At 47.9% G+C, this 23,670-nt stretch overlaps 2 protein-coding genes across 2 annotated transcripts in view; both read left to right on the plus strand.

The window, feature by feature from the left end:
- Nucleotides 1–17,402, plus strand: part of SRD5A1 (steroid 5 alpha-reductase 1) — a 50,476-nt gene extending 33,074 nt beyond the window's left edge. Inside the window, exons 3-5 of the mRNA XM_055422286.2 lie at nucleotides 721–822; nucleotides 3,213–3,363; nucleotides 9,267–17,402. Coding sequence (XP_055278261.1) covers nucleotides 721–822; nucleotides 3,213–3,363; nucleotides 9,267–9,333 — 320 coding nt within the window. The 3' untranslated portion in view covers nucleotides 9,334–17,402. The remainder of the gene's footprint in view (nucleotides 1–720; nucleotides 823–3,212; nucleotides 3,364–9,266) is intronic.
- Nucleotides 17,403–20,201: 2,799 nt separating this feature from the next.
- LOC148774950 (uncharacterized) overlaps nucleotides 20,202–23,670 on the plus strand; it is a 52,440-nt gene continuing 48,971 nt past the window's right edge. Inside the window, exon 1 of the mRNA XM_088827581.1 lies at nucleotides 20,202–21,501. The gene's annotated coding sequence lies outside the window, so the exon portion shown is untranslated. The remainder of the gene's footprint in view (nucleotides 21,502–23,670) is intronic.

The following is a 23,670-nucleotide window of genomic DNA, read 5'->3' on the forward strand; positions in this document are numbered from 1 at the left end:
TTTAAGAATGGGAGAGAAAGCATTCAGATGCTGTGCAATGTCTTGCCAGAGCCGGGCAGCTGGCAGTTGACAGTTTTGTTGAGAGTTAAGGACACGAACAGACCCACAATTGCCAAATGATGAGCGAACAGGAATTGGGTAGGGGAGGGGTGTGGATCTACATTAAATCGTTACATAAAATTATAGAGAAACAAGGACCAGGGATCAGCCCCTGGGAACCACCCCCTCAAGGGGCCTGAGTGCAGCCCACCCTGGTAAAGCACACGCTGGGGACTCCCTGCTCCATGTCTGCCCATGGGAGGCGGTGGGGGGGACACTGTGCTTCCGACAGTATCTGTGAGGTCACATAAACTTTGTGGGCTCACCCACGGGCGATGACAGTACCTTTTCCTAGGAAAGAGCCTTGTGCCTTAGTCAGATTTCTAGTCATCCCAGTCGTCCTAAAAACCTAGATTTTGACCATCAGATCAAGCTATTTTAAATAAATTGGGTAATTCAGCAGTGTTTTTAGAAACACAAACCCTATCTTGCAACACCTGTAAGTCATCTTTCTAAGTAAAGCACAGTGTTTATCCCCATGATTTTTACCATCAGTCATGGCTCCTGTTATGCCTCTGATGCTCTTGTGAAGGATTACAGTAATACTGTTCATTCACATTTGACCTTGTGATTTCTCTGGCTTATTGACTGTAATACCCTTGGATGTTTTATTTTGTTTAGGTTCTGCCTTATGGTTGATAGGCATGCTGATTAACATCCACTCAGATCATGTCCTGAGGAACCTCAGGAAACCAGGGGAGACTGGCTATAAAATACCCAGAGGTATGTACTGAAAATGGGGAATTTATTCTAAAATTGACTGCCTGGAGAATTCATGGGCAGAGAAGCCTGGCGGGCTACGGTCCACTGGGCTGCAAAGAGTCGGGCACGACTGAAGCAGCCTAGCATGCATTCTGAGACTGTATGGCGTGATGCCTCGCTGTTTGGGCTTTGCCAGAGCTCATAACTGGAGTGTAGTGTTCGTCAGCTGCAGGCTTTCAGTGTGTTACTACTACTAGTAGGAGCAGCGACCAATCATTGCTTTATTGAAATGACAGAAGAACCAGTTCTGACTGATGGAAGCAAAAAGGAAATTCTCGCTATATCTGTTTGGGAAGAACGTATGAGTAGGAATTTATGGTCTACAAGGGGTGTCCAGCACTTCCTTTCTTGCCATAGAATAGAATTGATACCTTGACTGACCCTCTCTCCAAACACTTTAAAATGTTGAGTAAAATTTTTAAATGCATAGGTATGGTATCAAGAGCAGACGTGATCATCAGAGGGCAAAATCTAAGTGAGGGCTAAAGTCCCAAGTGCATCTTGGTTGAATCAGTGACTACCAGCTGACCCTCAGGCTGGCTTGCAGCCCAAATTCATGCCGCTTGCCTGATCTGAGAAACCATCCAGCCATGAATTAGGATCCTTGTGGTCCTGGGGGTGGTGGGCTCACACCCATAGTCGAGGCAAACCCAGATTCCCAGAGAACCTGCCTTCAACTCAGGCCTCGAGAGCCCAGCAGACCCTACACTGCGGGAGAAGGGCCACAGTCAAAAGTTGCAGAGCCCATGAGGAATAGCCCCGTGAGCAAGGGCCTCATTGATGCAAGCGATCTCAGAGCTTACAATTCAGATACAGTTTATAAACTTTCACATTTAAAACTTAAATATTTAAACCATAAAGGGATTGAAAGTCTGAGTAAAGGAGTTGCTGCTGCTGCTGCGTCGCTTCAGTTGTGTCCAACTCTGTACGACCCCGTAGACGGCAGCCCACCAGGCTCCGCCATTCCTGGGATTCTCCAGGCAAGAACACAGGAGTGAGTTGCCATTTCCTTCTCCAGTGGATGAAAGTGAAAGTGAAGTCGCTCAGTCACATCCGACTCTTCGCAACCCCATGGTCTGCAGCCTACCAGGCTCCTCCATCCATGGGATTTTCCAGGCAAGAGCACTGGAGTGGGGTGCCATTGCTTTCTCCGGAGTAAAGGAGTTCAGTCGCTCAGTCGTGTCCGACTCTGTAAAGGAGTTGCTGCTGCTGCTGCTAAGTCACTTCAGTCGTGTCCGACTCTGTGTGACCCCATAGACGGAAGCCCACCAGGCTCCTCCGTCCCTGGGATTCTCCAGGCAAGAACACTGGAGTGGGTGGCCATTTCCTTCTCCAATGTGAAAGTGAAAAGTGAAAGTGAAGTCGCTCAGTCGTGTCCGACCCTTAGCGACCCCACGGACTGCAGCCTACCAGGCTCCTCCATCCATGGGATTTTCTAGGCAAGAGTACTGGAGTGGCTTGCCATTGCCTTCTCCGCTGTAAAGGAGTAGAGTGCTATAAAAAGAACTAAATAGACATATCAGTTAAAAAGCAATAGAGCTTATGAAAAAGAAATTTTTTTAATCAGTTGGTAAAACTAAAAAAGAGCGACGGTGAACAGCACAAACAGCAGCACTCAGTTTGGAATCCTTGTGTTTATCTTCCTGTAACCCGTACAGAAATAACAGCGGAACAAATGACCGAAAAACCCCATGAACCTCAAATTATTTAAGCTGTGGCCCTGGGGTTATCCTTGGAGTGTGCTGCTGTGGTCTCTGGCCCGAGCTCCTTCCACCCCAGCCCCACTCCCAGCCCCCTCATCCTGCTCTGCCCGAGTCCCCCTCACCCTCCCTGAGGCGTAACAGCCCAAGGGTGGAGAAAGCAGTCTCATCCATGGGGCACCCCACATCCTTAGAAGAAGGTCTGGCCTGTCGTGTAGATTTGATGAATCTGGGAAGACTTGATGAGTAAACGCACAAGTGAATCTGTCCTTGAAAAGGGGTTCCTAGAAGTCCATCTTATCCATACTAACACTGTCAGTCTGTGCTCCCCAGCCTTGTTTAAGTTTTGCCAACTTGACTCGTTAGCTAGTAAAGCAACATATTGCAGTATGTTAAAGCCGTAGCACTTTTACAGTCAGATAAACAGGTGAATATTGATATAGGCACACAGGTAAAACCAGAAGTTGTAATATGAAGTAGTAAAGCTGGTCTCATTGGAGGTATCTCATCGATGCAAGTTCTGTGAAGGTCGTGTTTTTCCAGAGCTGGTTTTTATGTTCTCCCCATAGGTACCCATAGGTCTCTCTCAAGTCAAGGTTTCATTAGGCATTGGTTTTTAGTAAATGTGCTGCTGGGTCTGTTTTCTCCTAGGGGGCTTGTTTGAATACATATCTGCGGCCAACTACTTCGGAGAAGTCGTGGAGTGGTGCGGCTACGCCCTCGCCAGCTGGTCCATCCAGGGCTGGGCTTTCGCTGTGTTCACCTTCTGTGTCCTGTTCACCAGGGCTCAACAACATCACAAGTACGTTCGAAAACACGTTCGGCATTTTTAATTTGTTCTCTGATCTCCGTAGAGCAATCCTCAGGTTAGATTTTAGAAGTATTCATGCTAATTTGTCAAATCCCAGTTTATACCAGGCGTTAGCTAGACAAAAGGGCTTTCCTGGTGGCTCACACGTTAAAGACTCAGCCTCTAAGTCGAGAGAGCCGGCTTTGATCCCTGGGTCAGGAAGATCCCTGGGAGGAGGAAATGGCAACCCACTCCAGTACTCTCGCCTGGAGAATTCCATGGACAGAGAAGTGTGGCAGGCTATACAGTCCATGGGGTCACAAAGAGTCGGACACGACTACATGAAAACGGAAAAGCACAAATGTCTACATGAAAACGGAAAAGCACAGAAGTCCAAAGAAATGCCTACTGTAATCGTCAGACATGTGTCAGCATCTTTGTTTGCTTCGCCCTGATCTGAGCATCCTGGATATTCCATGCCTGGCTCCATGGTCAAGCACATGTCTGGCAGGGGATTCAGGGTGTGCTGTGGACTCGCTCGTGACAAAGGGGGATGCTGACCAGGCAGCAGTCGTTGGAAGAGTCGGCATTGTGCCCTGGCAGAGTCCCATCCCATAGGTGTGCCCCACCGCACCGGCCTAGGGTCCCCAATGGGCTCCATACCCCTGAGTCACATCATTTTCCAGAGTGTGGGGCCTCGACCTCTGTCAGATCCCCTGTGATACATTGGACCATCAGCATAAAAAACACGGGGTGTTAAAGGTGAAATGATCTTGAAGGGCATCCGCCCAGTCTAACAGGTAGGAAACCGACGCTTGGGGAACAAAGCCTCAGGCAGGTTCGAAGTCACATGTCCTGCGACAGAAGGGCTCCCAGACTGGCTCAGCATGGGGAAAGTCCCCCTGTTGCCACAGCGATGCTAGGAGTTTGGCATGTGTCAGATTGTGTCCTGACCCTGGGAGTGGAGTCTGTGCTGATGGGGCTGGTTCAGGTGAGGTGGCGCTGGAGTCAGGCCTGAGGACTGGTGTCTTTATGAAGAAGGGAAACCTGGACACAGATGGGCACGCAGAGAAGAGACGGCCACCAGCAGGCAGACACAGAGGGAAGCTGGAGGCCGAGAACGCAGCGATGCTGACATGGCCCGTGGCACCCAGAGGCAGCCAGAAGCTGGGAGAGACAGGCCGGACTGTCCCCTGGGCCTGGGAGGGAGCATGTTCCTGCCCACACCTGGAGGGTGGGCTTCTGGCTGCCAGGCGGTGAGAGCAGACCTGCTGTCATTTCAAGCCCCAGGTTTGTGGCTCTGTGTTGCAGCAGCCCCAGAAAACTGACATGCCAGCCCTTCTGGGATGCAGCATCCACGGGGCCGTGAGCACGGGCCGGGAGTCTGAGACTCTGGGTTTTCTCCTCTGCTGGTTGATCCCTGCCATCTCAGGCCTACAAAACATTTTGTCCAGAACCAGAAAGATCCATGCTCTCCACAGGCCTGGCTGAAACCATATATTATCATCTCCTTAGACTAAAAATATCTAACGTCTTAGAAAATAAATTTTTAAAAAATTAGATTCGTGGAACAACAGTGTATTTCGTAAGACTTTCATAAAGATCTGTGATTTGTTTACACTTGAAAAGTGTTTAGTCACCCATCAGTGACCTGTCCCTGGCAGACAAAGGCTTCTGGAAGAGAGATTGGGAACATGAAGCTTTTCATGAGCTAGAAACACACAGACACACAAACGGTTACAGGGTTATTCCGCATTCAACAGAAAGGCAATGAGACATCAGTTCAGCCTTGACAGTAATAAATTCAAGACAAAGAACTGGTATCCAGCCCTGGTCAGTGTCACATAAGCTTTGATTCTAGGGGTAGAAAAATGAACGAGAGAAGTAATAGAAATACGCTGCTTGTCCTTTTAAAAGTGTCTGTGGCTGGATCGACCGAGAATGAGATGGCTGGATGGCATCGCCAACTCTGTGGACATGAGTTTGAGTGAGCTCCGGGAGTTGGTGATGGACAGGGAGGCCTGGCGTGCTATGATTCATGGGGTCGCGGAGAGTCAGACACGACTGAGAGACTGAACCGAACTGAACTGAACTGAATGGCTGGATGAATCACAAGCTGGAATCAAAATTGCTGAGGAAGTATCAACAGCCTCAGATAGGCAGATGTTACCACTCTAATGGAAGGAAGTGAAGAGGAACTAAAGAGCCCCTTGATGAGGGTGAAAAAGGAGCGTTAAAAAGCTGGCTTACAACTCAACATTCAGAAAACTAAGATTGTGGCAGCCTGTCCCATCAGTTCATGGAAAGTAGAAGGGGGAAAGTGGAAACAGTGACAGACTTTATTTTCTTGAGCTCCAAAATCACTGTGGACAGTGACTGCAGCCATAAAATTCAAAGACGTTTGCTCCTTGGAAAGAAAGCTGTGACAAACCTGGACAGTGTATTAAAAGCAGAAATATCACTTTGCTGACAGAGGTCTGTATAGTCAAAGCTGTGATTTTTCCAGTAGTCTTGAACGGATGTGAGAGTTAGACCATAAAGAAGGCTGAGCACGGAAGAACTGATGCTTTTGAACTGTGGTGTTGGAGAAGACTCTTGAGAGTCCCTTGGACTGCAAGGCGATCCAACCAGTCAATACTAAAGGAAATCAGTCCTGAATATTCATTGGAAAGAGTGATGCTGAAGCTGCAGCTCCAATACTTTAGCTTCCTAATGCAAAGAGTCAACTCTTTGGAAAAGACCCTGATGCTGGGAAAGATTAAGGGCAAGAGGTAAAGGGGGTGATTGAGAATGAGATGGTTGGATAGCATCACCGACTCAATGGATATGAGTTGAGCAAACTCCAGGAGATAGTGAAGGCCAGGGAAGCCTGGTGTGCTGCCATGCATGGGGTCACGAAGAGTCAGACACAACTAAGCGACTGAACAACAGGAAAACACATACATAAAGTGTGTGTGTGTGTGTGTGTGTGCGCGCTGTACAGCATGAGCAACATACATAAAGTGTGTGTGTGTGTGTGTGTGCTGTACAGCATGAGCGATCTCATGTGATCTCAGTTCTCTGACCAGGGGTCAAACCCATGCCCCAGGAAAACACATACATAAAGTGTGTGTGTGTGTGTGTGTGTGCTGTACAGCATGAGCGATCTCATGTGATCTCAGTTCTCTGACCAGGGGTCAAACCCATGCCCCAGGAAAACACATACATAAAGTGTGTGTGTGTGTGTGTGTGTGTGCACGCGCGCGCTGTACAGCATGAGCGATCTTATGTGATCTCAGTTCTGTGTGTGTGTGTGTGCTGTACAGTATGAGCGACATACATAAAGTGTGTGTGTGTATGTGTGTGCGCGCACACTGTACAGCATGAGTGATCTTAGTGTGTGTGTGTGTGTGTGTGTACTGTACAGCATGAGTGATCTTATGCGATCTCAGTTCTCTAACCAGGGGTCAAACCCATGCCCCCAGCAGCAGAAGCACAGAGCGTTAAGCATCGGACCGCTGGAAGACTCCTTCTAAGCAGGGCCCCAACCTCTGGGATCTGATGCCTGATGATCTGAGGTGGCGCTGATGTAATAATAAAAGGATAATAAAAGAAAGTACACAATGCACATAATGTGCTTGAAGCATCCTGAAACCATTCCCCGGAACTGGTCTGTGGACAAACCATCTTCCGAGAAACCAGTCCCTAGTGCCAAGAAGGTTGGCGATCTCTGCTTTGAAGTCTTTTCTTCAGGTGGATTTGAGGTCTCAGTGGTTAAACAAAGTAGAACAGCTTCCTGGGCTGCACAGTGCTCAGAGATGTCCCGAGGGCTGTGTGGGTGAGGCTGTCCTTGTTGACTTCGGACTGCTGCTGGCCTTCACTCTTGCCCTTACGAGGCCGCTGCCCCCAGTCCCCAGGCAGGGTCAGGAGAGGGACTCACTTCCTGCCCTCCTGGCCTGGTGTCAGCCCTGCTGAGCCATGGGAGGCTCTTAGGAACCAGCTGGTTTGTGTCCTGGATCCCGAGCAGGCTGTCTTAGTACACAGGCTGCTGTAACAAACATTCCATAAATCAGGGCCTTATAAACAAGGGATATCTGTTTCTCCCAGTTCTGGAGGCAGCAAATCTGAGACCCGGATGCCACCAGCAGGGCCAGTTTGGGGGACGCCCTCGGCTGGGTCGCGGATGGTGCCTGCTCGCTGTAAACTCACAAGGCGGGGAGACGGAGGGGCTCTGGGGCCCCTTTAATCAGGGCACTGACTCCATGCTTGGGGCTCCACCCTCATCACCTCCAGAAGGCCTCACCTCCTAATGCTATCATCCCCTTGGGCTTTAGGTTTTTAACACAACTTTGCAGGGTTCACATTCAAACCGTAGCACAGGCCAGCGTGAGTCAACATATGGATTGTACACGTACTCGGCTCCGCTGCTGTGTGTGGCCCCTCTTGACTCCAGGCACATCACTGATCTGGAAAAGTCCATGGTTACCATGGCCTCTGACCCTTCTTATCTCCAGGCACATCACTGATCTGGAAAAGTCCGTGGTTACCATGGCCTCTGACCCTTCTTATCTCCAGGCACATCACTGATCTGGAAAAGTCCGTGGTTACCATGGCCTCTGACCCCTCTTGTCTCCAGGCACGTCACTGATCTGGAAAAGACCATGGTTGTTGTGGTCTCCCAGGGGGCTCAAGTGGTAAAGAATCCACCTGCCAATGCAGGAGATGCAAGAGATGTGGATTTGATCCCTGGGTTGGGAAGATCCCTTGGAGAAGGAAGTGGCAACCCACTCCAGTACTCCTGCCTGGGAAAACCCATGGACAGAGGAGCCTGGTGGACTACAGTCCACAGAGGCACAAAGAATTGGACACGACTGAGCATGCATGCACACACACACACACGTCAGGGGAGGTGATGCTTCATCCAAGGTCCACTGACCACCTTCTCGGGGTGCTTCTCTTGATGTGTCTTTTGGGGATACAGAAGAGCGCGTGAAAGTACCCTGGCAGTCTTCCATGTCGCGACTCCACGCAGATGACAGTGTTGAATTTAATCTAAAACCAGCAGGATTTTACTGACTCACTTCCAGATTGTTGTCTTCATCTATTTCTGCCATCTTTGTAACAAGTACATTTTGTATATTTCTGCCATCTTTGAAAATAATAGCTAATCGTTTTCCATCGTTGTTTTCAGTTTGTTTAACCTTCATTGTGCTTAGGGAAGCTCCCTTTTTCCGTCTGTTTCTCCATTTTGTCCGATTGTTTTTTCATTTTTACTCCGTCCACCTAGCTGCAGCCCTTTTCCACAATGAATGAGTGTGACTTGGTTGACTTCATTTATAGTCAAAACTGAAAATGTCTGTCTAAGTGGAGGGCCAGATTATGAACGACCCTGTTGCATGTTCCTAGATTTGTCTGGAGAGCTGCCTGGCCCGTAGCTGCGTGCTCTTGCCACAGACCCTGGGCCCCAGTTCTCCTCCGAGGACTGAAGAAAACTCTCAGAGTCGCCAAACCGGTCAGGACACACCTACTCGGTCCCCCTCCCTTCCCCTAGTCTGTTTGCTTCTGGGGTCTGCTGAGGGAGCCACCCAGTCTCCTGATCACTTGCTTATCACATGCCTGTAACTCTCCTTGCCAATGTAAAGGTGAATTATAGGTGTCATGTCCTCTCGAATCGTGCTGTGCAATCAGATGTGTTTAGGTATTCATAATACTGACAAAGTCAAGCTCCGTACCTGAGGTGCCAGAATTTTTATTACCCTTTTTTGATTAGAGTATGTTTCCTTATCAATGCTGTGTTCATTTCTACTGTTTTATTACTACTTTTGAAAAGGTCAGGACCCCTTTATGAGGAGAATATTGTCCATTTTGTTAGCATCTGGTTAAACGTTTCTGTGAGAAAAGTAACTTTTTTAATGTTTTTTTTTGTCTTGTTTCAGGTGGTACCATGAGAAATTTGAAGATTATCCAAAATTCAGAAAAATCATGATTCCGTTTTTGATTTAAGTTTGTCGTCAGTGGAATTATCTTTGACTTGAAGCTTTTCGATGATGTTTCTCTCCGGACCGTATAAATGAACTGATGTCTGTAATTTTTCTGGTACTTCATCTTTTTTAAGATTTGCTCTAGGACTTTTTTTCCCTAACAAATGTGGCAGCTGCCTAATAACAGTCTAATCAAACTGAAATCACCAACCAGGTCAGGAATCTGAACTCCTCTGATTTGGGGTCTGCCTCCGTGGAGTGGGGCTTGGTGGCTCAAATGGGAAAGAATCTGCCTGCAGTGCAGGAGACCTGGGTTCAGTCCCTGGGTTGGGAAAATCCCCTGGCCAAGGACATGGCAACCCACTCCAGTATTCTTGCCTGGAGAATCCCATGGACAGAGGAGCCTGGCGGGCTGCAGTCCGTGGGGTTGCAAAGTTGGACACGACTGAACGACTGACATTTTCACTTTCCATGAACTGAAACATTTCTGTACCCCTTACACAACCTCTGCAGCATGAGTCTAAGGTCAAAAGGGACATCCCCCTACCCCCACCGGAGGCATGTTCTGTCTTCATGTCCCTCGTCTCACCAGGTCAGACACTTCTGGGTACCCATGGTGTGCCCACAGCCTCTCACGACTGGGTGCTGGGCAGGCAGAGAAGTTGGGCCCGGGGAGGCCCAATGGAGGCTGATACCAAAGGCCTCTGGCACCTGCTCCGGCCCGGTCCACCAAGTGACCTCACTGGGAGGCAGGGGGCCAGGGGCATTCTTCAGGAGCAGGCTGCTGTATCCCCCCAGGAGGACTTCCTGGTGGCCCTCAACTGGGGGCATGAAGGTGCCCAGGGCAGCCCTCCCCAGGTGCTACTGGCCTGGGATAGCTTTCCTTCCTCCTTTGAGGGAGAATTAGAGTTTTTCCAGGCACTTTTGTGTTTTTTTTAATTACTTCTCAAGATTGCACACCTGCAACTTGAAGCAGAATTTCTTGTTCTCGACACTTCTAACTCTACGGAGATCATGGCAGTAATAACATTTACTGGGTATTGCCGGATGTGTCAAAGCAGCCTCCCCTTTGGCAGGCTGTTGAGTCTCTGCTGTGAAAAGGTAATGAACACAGGCCGAGGACCCCTCTCTTCTCTTGCTTCCGCGTCTGCAGAGCTGGGGACTGGAACAGGGGTGAGTGGAGAGAGTTCCTGTTCGCTTACGATCGCTGACCATGCTGAGTGACGGGGGACTCCAGGACGCATGACGCTGTGTCTTAGGTATTCTTCAGCTGCCGCCTCCTGGCAGCGAGCACGCCCTCTGGCCCTTGCCCCCCGGGCCCCTGGGCACCCCATCGGATCAGCCTTCCCCTCCCCTTCCAGTTCACCTTCCCAACCAGGGGCTCCCTCCTCCCCTGAGTTTTCACGTAGAAACTGTCTTCTCGGTGTTAGCCGTTTGTTACAGTCTCTTAGGGTTTTCGAAAAGCTTTTCCCGATGTGGTTGTCCTTCATTTTAACTAAAACTGGAATGCTTTTGCAGGGAACTTTTATGATCAGATAAATTCTGTGCTTCATTTTAGCTAAAACTGGAATGCTCTTGCAGGGAAACTTTATGATCAAATAAACTTTGGACTTTTTTCCAACTGAATAACTACTTGAAACCACGAAACAGTAGAATGTCGTCTGGAAAACTCAGAAATCTGAGCAAGGCTTAACTGATTTGGGCCTGGGTTCTGGAAGGCGTACCTGGCCAGAAAGAGGCTTGTCAGAGAGGCTCGCTGAGGATTCTGCATCTGTTGGTGCTCCTTTTTTGAGTGACCAGAATTTGGGGTTCAGTGGGGATTGGACGCGGTCCCTGCTTCACTGGCACACACTGGCTCTGTGGTTGACGCAGGAGGAGATCTCGGTCTGCCTCGTCTGCCTGTCTTCCGTTTACTGGATGCTGTAACGTAGCAAGTTATGACAGTTTGTTATTATGTTCATTACAAAAATAAAGGAGATTAATAAAATTACCATTAAAGGCGCAGTCATTTTGTTACTCTTCTGTGTGGACAGTTCTTCGCACTAGAAGTTCAGACAGTAACATGAGTTTCAGCCCTGCAGTCTTCTCCTTCCCACTCATATCACCATTTCATGTGTGTGTGTTAGTCGCTCAGTCGTGTCCGACTCTTTGCAACGCAATGAACTGTAGCCCACCAGGCTCCTCTGTCCGTGGGGTTCTCCAGGCAAGAATACTGGAGTGGGTTACCATTTCCTTCTCCAGGGGATCTTCCCAACCCAGGAATCGAACTCCAGTCTCCTGCATTGCAGGCAGGTTCTTTACAGTCTGAGCCACCAGTTAAGCCCTTACATTTCATAGTGCCCAATATTTTTTGTCTCGCGGTAGAGCTGTGTAACATTATTTATATAAATTGTATGCATTTCTGCTAGGGTTATTTTTAGATATTTTATTCTTTCCTGTGAATGAGACTGTGTCCCCAAAAACATTTTATAACTAGGATGAATGAAAGCTATCCACAGTGATAAAGAATTCACCTGCTAATGCAGGAGACACCGGAGACTCAGGTTCAGTCCCTGGGTAGGCAAGATCCCCTGGAGAAAGGAATGGCTACCCACTCCAGTATTCATGTCTAGAGAATCTCATGGACTGAGGAGCCTGGCGAGCTAAAGTCTATGGGGTCACAGAGTTGAGCATGACAGCACACCCCCCACACACACTGTGCTTCTGTATTTGTCACATCCAGCCTTGCTTCTTGTTCAGTTGCTGAGTCATGTTGGACTCTTGGTGACCCCATAAGACTGCAGCACTGCAGACTTCCCTGTCCTTCACTGTCTCCTGGAGTTTGCTCAGTCTCATCCAGCCATGCTGCTAGGATTATTTTATGAATTCCAGCTTTTTGTTGTCGTTACCCTCAGGTCCTCCAGCTTCGCAACATACCATCCTCAGATACCGTAACTCGTTCTTGTTTTGCAGTATTTGAAGCGGTTGGTATTGTTGTTGTCTGCTTCTTATATTAGCAAGAAATTTAAGAGCAGGATTAAATAATAGAGGTGATTGCTATGATTTTTGCATAATCTTACGGGAATGCCTAGCTCAGAATTATTATTTTGATCACTTTTGTTTTCCGGTGTGGTTATTGTTCTGTTTTCTGCTTTAGCCATTGGGATCACGTCTTTGCTGTTTTTGTTCATTTTCTGTTTACCCAGATTTTCAAATTCACTTCATGCAGATCAAAAAGGAAGTCAAGGATTTTCCAGCAGGTGTAGAGGAGATGACAGACTAAAACTCGGTTCACTTGGACATTCTGATCTTGTCGTTATTCACTGGCTACTCTCCATGCTTATCTTTTTTGTCTGTTTGTTTTACTTTGAGTTTAAACTTTTATGTATTTGTTTATTCCTGGTTGTGCTGGCCTCTGGTTGCAGCGTGCGGTCTTTCCCTGACTGCGGTGCTAAGGCTTCCCATCACGGTGGCCTCTCTTGTTCGGGAGCACAGGCTCTAGGCCCTCCGGCTTCAGCAGCTGTGACGCACGCATGTGGAATCTTCCTGGGCCAGGATCGAACCAGTGTCCCCCGCATCACAAGGCAGATTCTTAACCACTGGACTATCACGGCGGCCCTGATCTAAATGTTTTCGGAAAACGAGTCTTTTGTTCTCTGTGGTGCTTTTTACGTTTTGACCGTTTGGGGGGATTTTATTTAAACATGTTTTTGTTCTTTTCTCATGTGTGGGTGTACTGGAGATTACCATCCGTGTGATTTCTCCTTTGAGAAATTTGGGTTTTCCTCTGTAGCCTCAAACCTTTTTGTATAAAATACAAGAGCATTTTAAAAGTTGGTGCTGTTTCTTCTGTACTTAACTCAGATACAGTATTTATACTGTTAACGTTCTCTGCAACCTTGTCTTCCAGATCACATTTTCATTTTACACCAGTTTTTGCTCTGTGTTTCGATGCTGTCGTTTTTCACAGTTTTCCACTCTCTGATCTGTACTTGTTATCAATATGAGAAAATCTCCCTGCTGAATGCTTTCTGCCTTAACTCTACTTTGATAAAAAGATGGCCACAAAACTCTTTGTTGATAAGTTCATCTGGCATGTCTTTGGCTGTCTCCTCATTCCAGGTTTTTTAAATCTTTTGTTTTAATTATCTTTACCAACCTAACAAATGGTCTTTGCCACTGAAAGCTCAAATTCTTTTACTAAGTGAAATGTTCTTTTACACTGAAATGTTCTGTCTTTTATCATACTTTATGCTTTTATTGTTTGCAGCTTCTTTTGTTTACTTTCTATAGTGATCTGGAAAGAAGAGTTCCTTTTTTTTTAAGCATCCTTAGGAGTGGTTTGGGGCTTCCCTGGTGGCTCAGCAGGTAGAGAATCCACCTGCATTGCAGGAGACACAGGAGATTCAGGTTTGATCCCTGGGTGGGGAAGATCCCCTGGAGGAGGAAATGGCAACCCACTCTGGTATTATTGCCTAGAAAGTTCCATGAACAGAGGAGCCTGGCGGGGTACAGTCCACAGAGAACTGGACACGACTGAGCACTGAGCATCCAAGGAATGGTTTTATGTTTTTAGGAGTACACTTAGAAGTTCCCAGTTAAATATGATAAGCTGAACATATGCTTTTACTTCCCTCTGCCTCATTTTGACCATTACAGTCCCTGTGAAGGAGTTTAAGGGCTGGGGTTGGCCCCGTCAGGAGAATGAGATCGAGTCACCGCAGTGTATCCACAGCACATGTCGGCATGGAGACAGGTGGAATCGAGCAAAGGTGCTGTGATGTGCGTGCGTGCTCAGTCACTTCAGTTGTGTCCAACTCCTTGTGACCCTGTGGACTGTAGCCCGCCAGGCTCCTCTGTCCATGGGGATTCTCCAGGCAAGAATACTGGAGTGGGTTGCCATGCCCACCTCCAAGGGATCTTCCCGACCTAGGGCTTAAACCCACGTCTCTCATATCTCCTGCATGGGCAGGCAGATTCTTTACCACTCACGCCACCTGGGGCTGTGACGGTTGCTGCTACTGCTGCTAAGTCGCTTCAGTCGTGTCTGACTCTGTGCGACCCCATAGATGGCAGCCCACCAGGCTCCGCCGTCCCTGGGATTCTCTAGGCAAGAACACTGGAGTGGGTGGGGCTGTGACGGTGGACGTCCCTAAATGCCAGAGCTGATGGGAGGGTGGAGAGCTAACTGCACAGAACTGCTCTCACCACTCTCCATAAAGTGGACGCAAAGCCCAGAAATCAGCTCTGTGCCCATCCCCAGGGGAGAATCATGATGGGGGCAGGGCTGCAGGCGTCTCCAGGGAGAACCAGAGCAAATAGTTGCTGGCATCCTAGGAAAAAAGGCCTCCACGTTTCGGTCTTCAGGAACCATCCCGTGTAGCGTGGTGGTTGTCACCTTCTGCCGTGGGCTGCATGGGAACCTGCTTGGGGTGGTATTGCCCCTTGGTGACAGCTCCTGCTCTGCTTTTCTGGTGCTTTTTTAAAGGTGTGAACTGATGACCAAGAATCACCAGATACTTAGAAGAGTCCCTGTCATGGAAAGCAAACAGCTCTGGAGAAAACCTCATTGCGGGAACAAAAGGGAAATGTTTTTTTTTTTTTTTCAATTGTGACATCTGGGCAACTCAGCACGCACAGAGGAGTGCATGTGTGTGGGACGGTTACCGTGCAAGTGTGACGCAGCGGCGTGAGGGCTGGGTGGCTGATGGAGGCTTACAAACCACATCCGACGGACGCTTTACATCCAGATGCGTCAAGACCTCTCAAGTCTCAATAATAAATATTTTAAATAGTTTTTAATGGGTGGAAGATTTGAATGGCCACTTCACCAAAGAATATGTACAAATGGCAAAACGCACATGCAAAGATGCTTGCCATCTTTCGCCACTAGGGAAACACCAGTCAAGCCGCAATGAGATACCACTACCCACCTCTTGGAATAGCTGAAATTAAAGAGGATGACCAACCAAGGCTTGGCAATGATGTGGAGGCCCTGGAACCCTCACACACTGCTAGTGGGAATCGGGGACGATCTAACCACCTTGGGAGGCACAGCGACAGTTTGTTAAAAGTTAAACATAGGCTTCCTGTGTGACTTGAACAGTTCTCTCCTAGGCATTTACTCAAGAAATAAAAGCATGTCTCTCTACAAACACTTTTACATGAATGTTCCCAGCAGTTTTATTTATAATACCCCAAAACGAGAAACAATCCAGTTGTCCACCAACAGATGAATGGTTTAGACATATTATTGTGTGTCCGTACAATGGAATACTACCCTGTACTAAAAAGGAATAAAGTAGGAATCTCCACAACAACATGAATATATCTCAGAAGGATTTTGCTGGCTGAAAGAAACCAGTTAATGAGTACCAAGTTCATTGTGTGCAGATAAACATTTGCCTGGGAATGCAGGCAGCGGGGTGGGGTCTTACAAAAGGGCATAAGGAAATCTTTGGGGTTGATGGTTATTATCTTGGTTGTGTGAAGAGTCCACAGCTGGATGCATCAAATTATATACTCTAAGCATAAGCAGTTCATTGTATGTCCCTTACATCTCAAGCTTAAAAAAATATTGCACTCACGGACAATAAGATGTGAAAATGAAATTATCTGAGAACAATGAATCTAGTAACTCAGAAAATGAGAATTTGATAGAAGAGGTAGAAGGTTAAATCAAGGTTGTCCTGGGAAATGTAACTGAAGACCAAGAACAGGGCAGCACAGCACCATGTAGGAGGCCCCACGTTTGACTGTACATTTGAAAGTAGGGGAACTCAGACTAGACAGGAAGTGGGGGTTAGCTTTCTGGTGAAGGGAGGAAGCAAGAGGAAAAGTCACGGGAGAGTGATACAGAGTTTCGAGTTCAGAGGGAAACAAAACAATGTATCTGTAGAGAACAGTGGTCAGTGGAAATATAAAAATGATTGGATACCCAGAAGTCCTTAACTGTGTGAAGGCAAGATCTCTGATCTTCGAAGACAAGAGGAGACTGGAACTCAGCAGGGAATTGAGATGACTTCAGTGTTCCGGAAGGGTACTTTCTCTTGTTTGTGTTAAACATCTAAAGCAAATACATCACATCTATTTTTCAATTAGTACTCATGCTGGATGGCTATATTTTACTTTGTGGTTTTGTGTGTTCTGTTATATTTTCATTAAACAAGAAAAGAATACAGAAATGGACGGTGGAGTCTGGATGGTGCGGAAAGTGAAGTCAAGATGCTGTGAGGAGGAAAGGAGAAGGCAGGCAGTAATCGCAGCGTGTCTTGAGTCGGAGCCCCCATGCACAAGGAGACTCCCAGGACCATGGAGAGCTCCCCGCAGGCAGCCATTCTGTTCTTAGGACAGAGGGTCTCCCACTTTCTTTTGTTGTCATCCTTGTTGGGGGATTAGAGGCAGCACAGGTTGCTGAGAGTGCTTTAGAGATTTGATAAGTTCCTGCACACTGAATGAAGGCGTTTAATGGATGGCAGGCACTGTATCGCTGTACCCCAAGGGAGAAAAGCCAGGATGAGGTGACTCAGTACCTCTCTGGAGTAACCTGTGGTCCACCATGGCCAAGCACTGAATTAGACAAGGGGGTTAAAAGGCACAGGCTTCCCAGGTGGCTCAGTGGCAAAGAATCCACCAGCCAATGCTGAAAACGGAAGACAGGCAATTCGATCCTGTAAGGTCGGACCTCAGTGGCCATTTTGGCCTCTTCCCTTCCCCCCTTCTCTTCTTCCCACTGGCAGAAAAAGGCTGACTATTGTGCTCTGTTCCCTCATTCCCTCCCCCATTGCTAGAGTGTCCTTGAGGTGTCAGCTCCTGGTAGAGATCAACCCTCTCCTAACCTCCCCCTCCTAACCTCCTGTCCAGAAATGGCGTTCTGCCGATGAACAGCAAGAACTATTCCGCTGCGTCAGCACAACCTTGAACAGACCGGACAACCAACCCAGTCTCACCCCCCAGCTAACTGACCTGTGAGGGACCACCACTCCCAATCTTGCCTAAAGTTATATAAGTTGCCTCTTGCTTTTGTTCGGCGCAGACCTCCTGACCTCGCTCTGTTCGGTCTTGGGGTTCCACCCAGGGGCGCGCAGCCAGTAAAGCCTGTTACATTATCTATTTGGTGTCTGGGTTCTTTTATTCAACATCATTGGGCCGTTTTGACCTTACAGATCCCAGGGTGGGGAAGATGCCCTAGAGTAGGAAATGGCAACCCACCCCACTGTTCTTGCTTGGGAAACCCCATGGACAGAGGCACCTGGCAGGCTAAAGTCCATGGGGCTGTAAAGAGTCAGGCATGACTGAGCAACTGAACACACACAAAAAAGGCACAGTACAGTCTTTAAAATTATTTACTATTTTGGGGTGCACTGGGTCTTTGATGCTTTGCATGGGCTTTCTCTAGTTGCAGCGAGTGGGGGCTACTCTTCATTGTGGGGCTCAGGCTTCTCATTGTGGAGGCTTCTCTTGCTTCAGAGCATGGGCTCTAGACACTAGGGCTTCAGGAGTTGCAGCACTTGGGCTCAGGAGTTGTGGCTCTCAGGCTCTAGAGCAGGGGTTCCACTGATAGTTGGGGCACGTGGGCTTAGTTGTTGTGCGGCATGTGGAATCTTCCCGGGCAGGGGTCGAACCCTGGTCTCCTGCACTGGCAGGTGGATTGCTCTCTGCTGTGCCTCCAGTGAAGCCCACAATGCAGTTTTGTCCCCAGCAGACCTGGGGTCTCGTGTGAACCCCATACCGCAGAAGGAAAATACAAGGCGATGTTTGCATTATGAGAAATGGGGAACAGAGGGCCCTCAATCTGCTCAGAGAATATAATACTGTTGTTTTTTTACAATTCAGAGAGAAATAGTCTGGGCCGAGCCCATACCCATAGAGACTAGAGGAGTGCAGGGCAAGGAAGCTTCTGGGACCAAATTTAGTCCAATGTTGATGGAAATAAAGTGAGAAAGGGGCAGTGGGAGGGGCTTGGATAAAACAGGAGAGGAGCATGTGAAGAGGACTCCATGCACCCGCCAAAGGATGGGAAGTCCCATCGTTCAGGGCCCACCAGAGGTGTCTGAGTGGGAGAGGGACCTCGTCGGACCTGGGGGTTGCCATGGTTTCTCCATCACGGTGAGCCAGATACAGAGGAGATGGCAGGAGCCAGAGATGGGTAGGGGGTCAGGAGGAGAGGAGAGGAGGATCCGCCCCAGACAAATGTGGGCGTGGGGATGAGTGTGATGAACATCAAGCAGTGGAAGATGAAAGGCTGGTGGTTTTGATTTTTTTTTTCTTTAATTTTTTTCTTTGGCCATGGCTCACAGCTTGAGGAATCTTAGTGCCCTGACCTGGGATGGAACCCAGGTCCCTGCACACTGAGTCCTAATCGCTGGATGGCGAGGGAATTCCCATGAAAGGCTGCATTTTTAAAGGAAACCACAAACATACCCCCACACGTGTGATAGAAAGGCTCAGATTGAAACTGACCATGCTAAGTGTCGGGGAGGACTTGAAGCAACCCAAGAGTCACACGTGCATGGCCGGCGGGAATGGAAGCTGTCAAGACCACTTCGGAGGAGAAGCAGTTTTCTTCCTTTCTTTTTTCTCTTCCTCTCTCTTTTCCTCGCCCCGCCCCTTTTCTCATTTCTTCCTTTCGTTCTTATGTTCTTTTTCTATTTCCCTTCCATTTTTTTTCCTCTTCTTTTTGGACTGTCAAGTAGTTAACGTTAACTACAGACCAAACATCTTATTTTTGTAAAGTTTTTCAGTTTTGGCCGTGCTGAGTCTTTGCTCCTGTGTGCAGGCTTTCTCTAGTTAAGTGTGCAGGCTTCCCACTGCGGTCGCTTCTCTCGTTGCGATGCACCAGCTCTGGAGTTCAGGCTTGGTGGTTGTGGTGCATGGGCTTACTTGCTCCTTGGCGTGTGGGATCTTCCCAGACCAGGAATCAAACCCATGTCCCCTGCACTTCAGGGTGAATTCTTAACCACTGGACCACCAGAGAAGCCCAGTCTTAACATTTTCATCACTCTTTGGTCACGAACAGCAAGCACTGTTGGCCCACCACATACCATTTATCTAACTACAAAAAAAACCTTGTAACACATCCTTAGTCTCAATTCTGAGTTTGAAAGTTAAGCTGAATTTCTACTGAATTTTAGGAAATGTTGACTATAAACAGTAACTGAATTTCTTAAATTTTTTCCTTGTTCTTTGTGAAGACCATTCACAGTGCGAATTTAATAAACACACACCTGCACATTTTAGGAGTTACGTTCCTAGTACTTACCTTACCTAAAAGACTTAAAATTAGTGAAAGCTTTCCTTCATTGTCAAAGCTCAGAAGACGTTATCCCATAGCATGCTCAATTAAAAAACACAATACTAAAGGACTTGGAAATCGTTCGTCACACACTACGGCCATAATGCCATAAGAGACTCCGGTCCAAGTTGGCAGTTCAGTTCAGTCGTGTCCGACTCTCCGCGACCCCATGAATCACAGCACGCCAGGCCTCCCTGTCCATCACCAACTCCCGCAGGCAAAACATAATTTAGATTTAAGGTCCTGTATTTAAAAAGAAAATAAAATTTCAACTTGGATAAGTCACAATAATCCCATTTTCAAAAGCTTGCCACCACCACGGGGGATGGAATGCACGTGCAAGCACCCCTGTTCACAGCGCCCTTCTGTGCTTCCTAGAGGTGTGAAACGAGTCAAGTAGTAAGTAAGAGTGAACGTTTTTCTCCGTGAGATTCAGAAGTCGTGACCTATTTATCTCCCTCCATTAAATACTGTTCCATTTTCTTCTAATCATTTAAAACCGGGATTGCTCAATATGGAGCTTTTCCAAGTACAATGCAAACTGGTTTGACCAGAGAGAAGCAAACATTCACTAAGAATATAATCTTTATTAACAGCATTTAAGATCCTGAATTTAAAAAGAAAACAGCGTTTAACCCTCTTTTTTTTTCTTTATTAAAAAAGCTATTCCAAAAATGATCTTATCCTGTAAAGACACATCTCTTCCAAACCACAGGGAAATAGGACTAATTTTCCATTTTATTTTTTACCATGTGCCTTAGAATTCCTCAGAAAATCACTCTCAGATGCACCAGAAAAGCATTTGCAGATTGTATTATGGGGATGATGGTGTATGAGGCTGTCAGACACATATTCAACAACACCAGGAGGCTGATTGCTAACACGCTGAAATTATTCAGATATCAAATGGGTAATTGTCTGCTCATTATTTACACAGAAGGCTGTTTCACCAACCACCTCATTCAAGGTCCAGAGGGTTAACTCTTCTTCCCTACTTTCTGCAGGCCAATCTTCCTCTGATAAAATGTTATGCTTTCCTAGGATAGAAATCGCTGGCATTTTCTGAAGCGTTTTCTGGAAGCACGCTAACAGCCCTCATAAACAGAGACGTCAACCTCAAGTGTTCCATCCATCCCAGGCTGATCAATGGCCTGGGAGATGGGTGCCAAGGATTAGATGTGTGCACAGCATGGTCTTCACGGCTTACATTATATCCACTCCACCTCCCAACAGCGCTGCCCCAGGGGCTCGTCCATCGGGATCTACCTGAAGACCTGGTAGGGAACCTGTGACGGAATCAGGGCTCAAAACACACTTGTTAGATGAACAAAAACTGAGAGCGCTTCTCACTCAACAAGAAAGCCAAGGCAGAAGAGCTCCACGCTTCAGAGAAAGCCTGGATGGGATGACAAGGACCAAAGGACCTGAAACTCGTGTCCCGTAGGAGGCATGTGGCTTTCACATGCGCAACCTGGACACTTCGCCTGTCGCTGCCTCTGGCTGGAGGCCATTCAACTTTATTGCCAAACATAGCTGGCCTGAGTATTTCTGGACCCATAACAGTGTTGGAACCCTGCACCCTTGGAAGCAAGTGAGGGTGTGCACATGGTGACCTGTGGGGGTGTCCCCTGGGGTCCCTCTTTGACAGAAGCAACTTTCAGAAGCTGCAACGCCTCCCTGGGCCAGCTCGGGGCTCACACGTCTGCCTCTTTGATCTGTTGCTTGACCTTATTCTCAAAGCACTGGCTCAGCCCCGACGAGAGTCACTAACAATGAGATCAGGGGTGTCCATGGGCCCCCGTGCCAAAACTGCCAAAGAAGTCTAGCGCTCCAGTGTGATTCAGCAGTCCCTGGTTCCTTGAGCCTTCTGCGACGCCCCTGGGGAGACTCCACTGTCTTGGTTTTTCCCAGCTGAACGTGAGTTTCCCACTCCCACTGGGACCAGCTCTCAGCTGAGGTTCAGTGTAGGACCCCGGTTCCGTCCACCCAGCCCTGGCAGGAGGTTGGCCCTGGGACTGCAGTCTCCCCTCTGGCAGCCTCTCTCTGTGAAGAGGGCAGCCCTCCCACCTGGCTTGGGACCCTGGGGGGCCCAGGTGCCCATCCCTCGGGCTCCCGTGAGCTGCCTGCTCGCCCACACCTGGGTGCCCACTGCCAAAATCACTCTGCCACAGCCGCCGCAGGGCAGGGACAGGGCCCAGGCCTGTTCCCACCACACTCTCCTGCTCATCCACCCCTGCCCCCAGGGGCAGGTCTGCAGGTCTCTTCTTTCCTCCCCTCCCCATGCCCAGGGCTGGAAGGGACCAGTCTGCCCACGCTGCTGTTGCTTGCTTTCATTCTGCCCTCCAGCCTTGTGATCAAGTCCTGCTGTTGCACAAGGCACAGCGCACAACTCAGGACTGGTTTCTCTGGAAGGGGCTGAAGTCAGGTGGTATTCCAGAAACTGTCATCTCTCGCAATTGCCAGCTGCCTTCTTTGTTTTAACCCTAAGCAACTGTCCCTTAGCCCCAACAGAGGGTCCCGTTGCTTTACTGACTCGGAGTCCTTCCAGCACCCCCCTGCCTCCAGGGTGCAATGCCAGGCTTCTCCTGGCTTGACCTGGCAGCAGTTGGCACTTTCCCTGGCAGGGACCTCTCTCTACCTTTCACCTGCTTGGCATCCAAACCGCCTGCCTTCCAGTTTCCTTTCTCCTGTGGCTGCACAGCCTCAGTCATCAGCTATCTGCTCAGTTCTTTTTGAGGAAAAGCCATCCAGTGGCCATCTTGGCTAAATCTGAAATCCAGCAAGACTGAGAGCTTACTATACTGTGCCCACCTCAAAGGATGCTTCTCCAGGGCCAGAATTCCTCTCTTCTCAGAATCCTCCTGTGACTTTCGTCTCTGCTAGATTCAGGGGAGAATGCCTTCCCCAGGGTCCAAGGCATAGCAGTTTGAATCACTCTGCCTGCTAATTCCATCCTAGAAACGTGTCTTACGGGTGGGACCCTCTTGGCATTATGCCTCTGAGAGAAGAGAAATGCCAAAGGCGGTGGATACCCAATGGGTCAACCCGGTAGGGAAGCCCTCTCCAGTCAGCCTCCACACCTTCCCCAGTAAGCCTGAGGTCAGGGACAGTGCCTGCTGATCAAGCCCACTTCCCATATGTACTTACAACTCATACTCTGTGATTTGCAGTTACTGTGGGGAGTCAGAGAAAAGACTTTCAGCTCAAAAAAAAAAAAAAAAAAACTCCTTTGAGTCAAGCTTCCACAAAATCTAGAGTCGAATCCATAGTTTCTGTGTCAATACCATAATTACCGTAACTTTGTAATATAGTTGAAACTCAAGAAGTGTGGTGCCTCTAACCTTGTTCTTTCTCAAGATTTCTTTGGCTCTTTGGGGTGCCATGCAAATTTTACGATCGTTTGCCCACTTTCTGTGAAAATGCCATTGGAGTTTTTACAGGGATTTCATTTATTTGTAGATTGCTTTTGGTAGTATGGACATTTTAATACTGATTTTTCCAATCTATGAGCATAAAATATCTTTCCATTGTGTCTTCCTCAATTTCACTAATGTCGTATAGTTTTCAATATACAAGTCTTTCATTTCTTTGGTTAAGCTTATTTCTAAGTTTTTTATTCTTTTTGATACAATTGTTAAATGGGATTAATTTCTCTTTCTGATAGCATGTTATTAGTGTACAGAAACACAACAGATTTTCGTGTGTTGATTTTATATCCTGCAGTGTTACTGAATTTGTTTATTAATTCTAATAGTTTTTTGATGGAGTCTTAGGGTTGTCCTATATTTAATGTTATGTCTTCTGCAAATAATGACAGTTTTACTTCTTCCTTTCCAAACTTGATTCCTCTTATTTCTTTTCCTTGCGTAATTGGTCTGTCTAGGACTTCCAATCGGAGAAGGCAATGGCACCCCACTCCAGTACTCTTGCCTGAAAAATCCCATGGACAGAGGAGCCTGGTAGGCTGCAGTCCATGGGGTCGCGAAGAGTCGGACACGACTGAGCGCCTTCACTATCACTTTCATGCATTGGCGAAGGAAACGGCAACCCACTCCAGTGTTCTTGCCTGGAGAATCCCAGGAACAG

This window comes from Moschus berezovskii, chromosome 18 (genome assembly GCF_049115385.1).
Source record: "Moschus berezovskii isolate FMDL1 chromosome 18, NW_MosBer_1.0, whole genome shotgun sequence".
In the NCBI taxonomy this organism is placed as follows: domain Eukaryota; kingdom Metazoa; phylum Chordata; class Mammalia; order Artiodactyla; family Moschidae; genus Moschus; species Moschus berezovskii.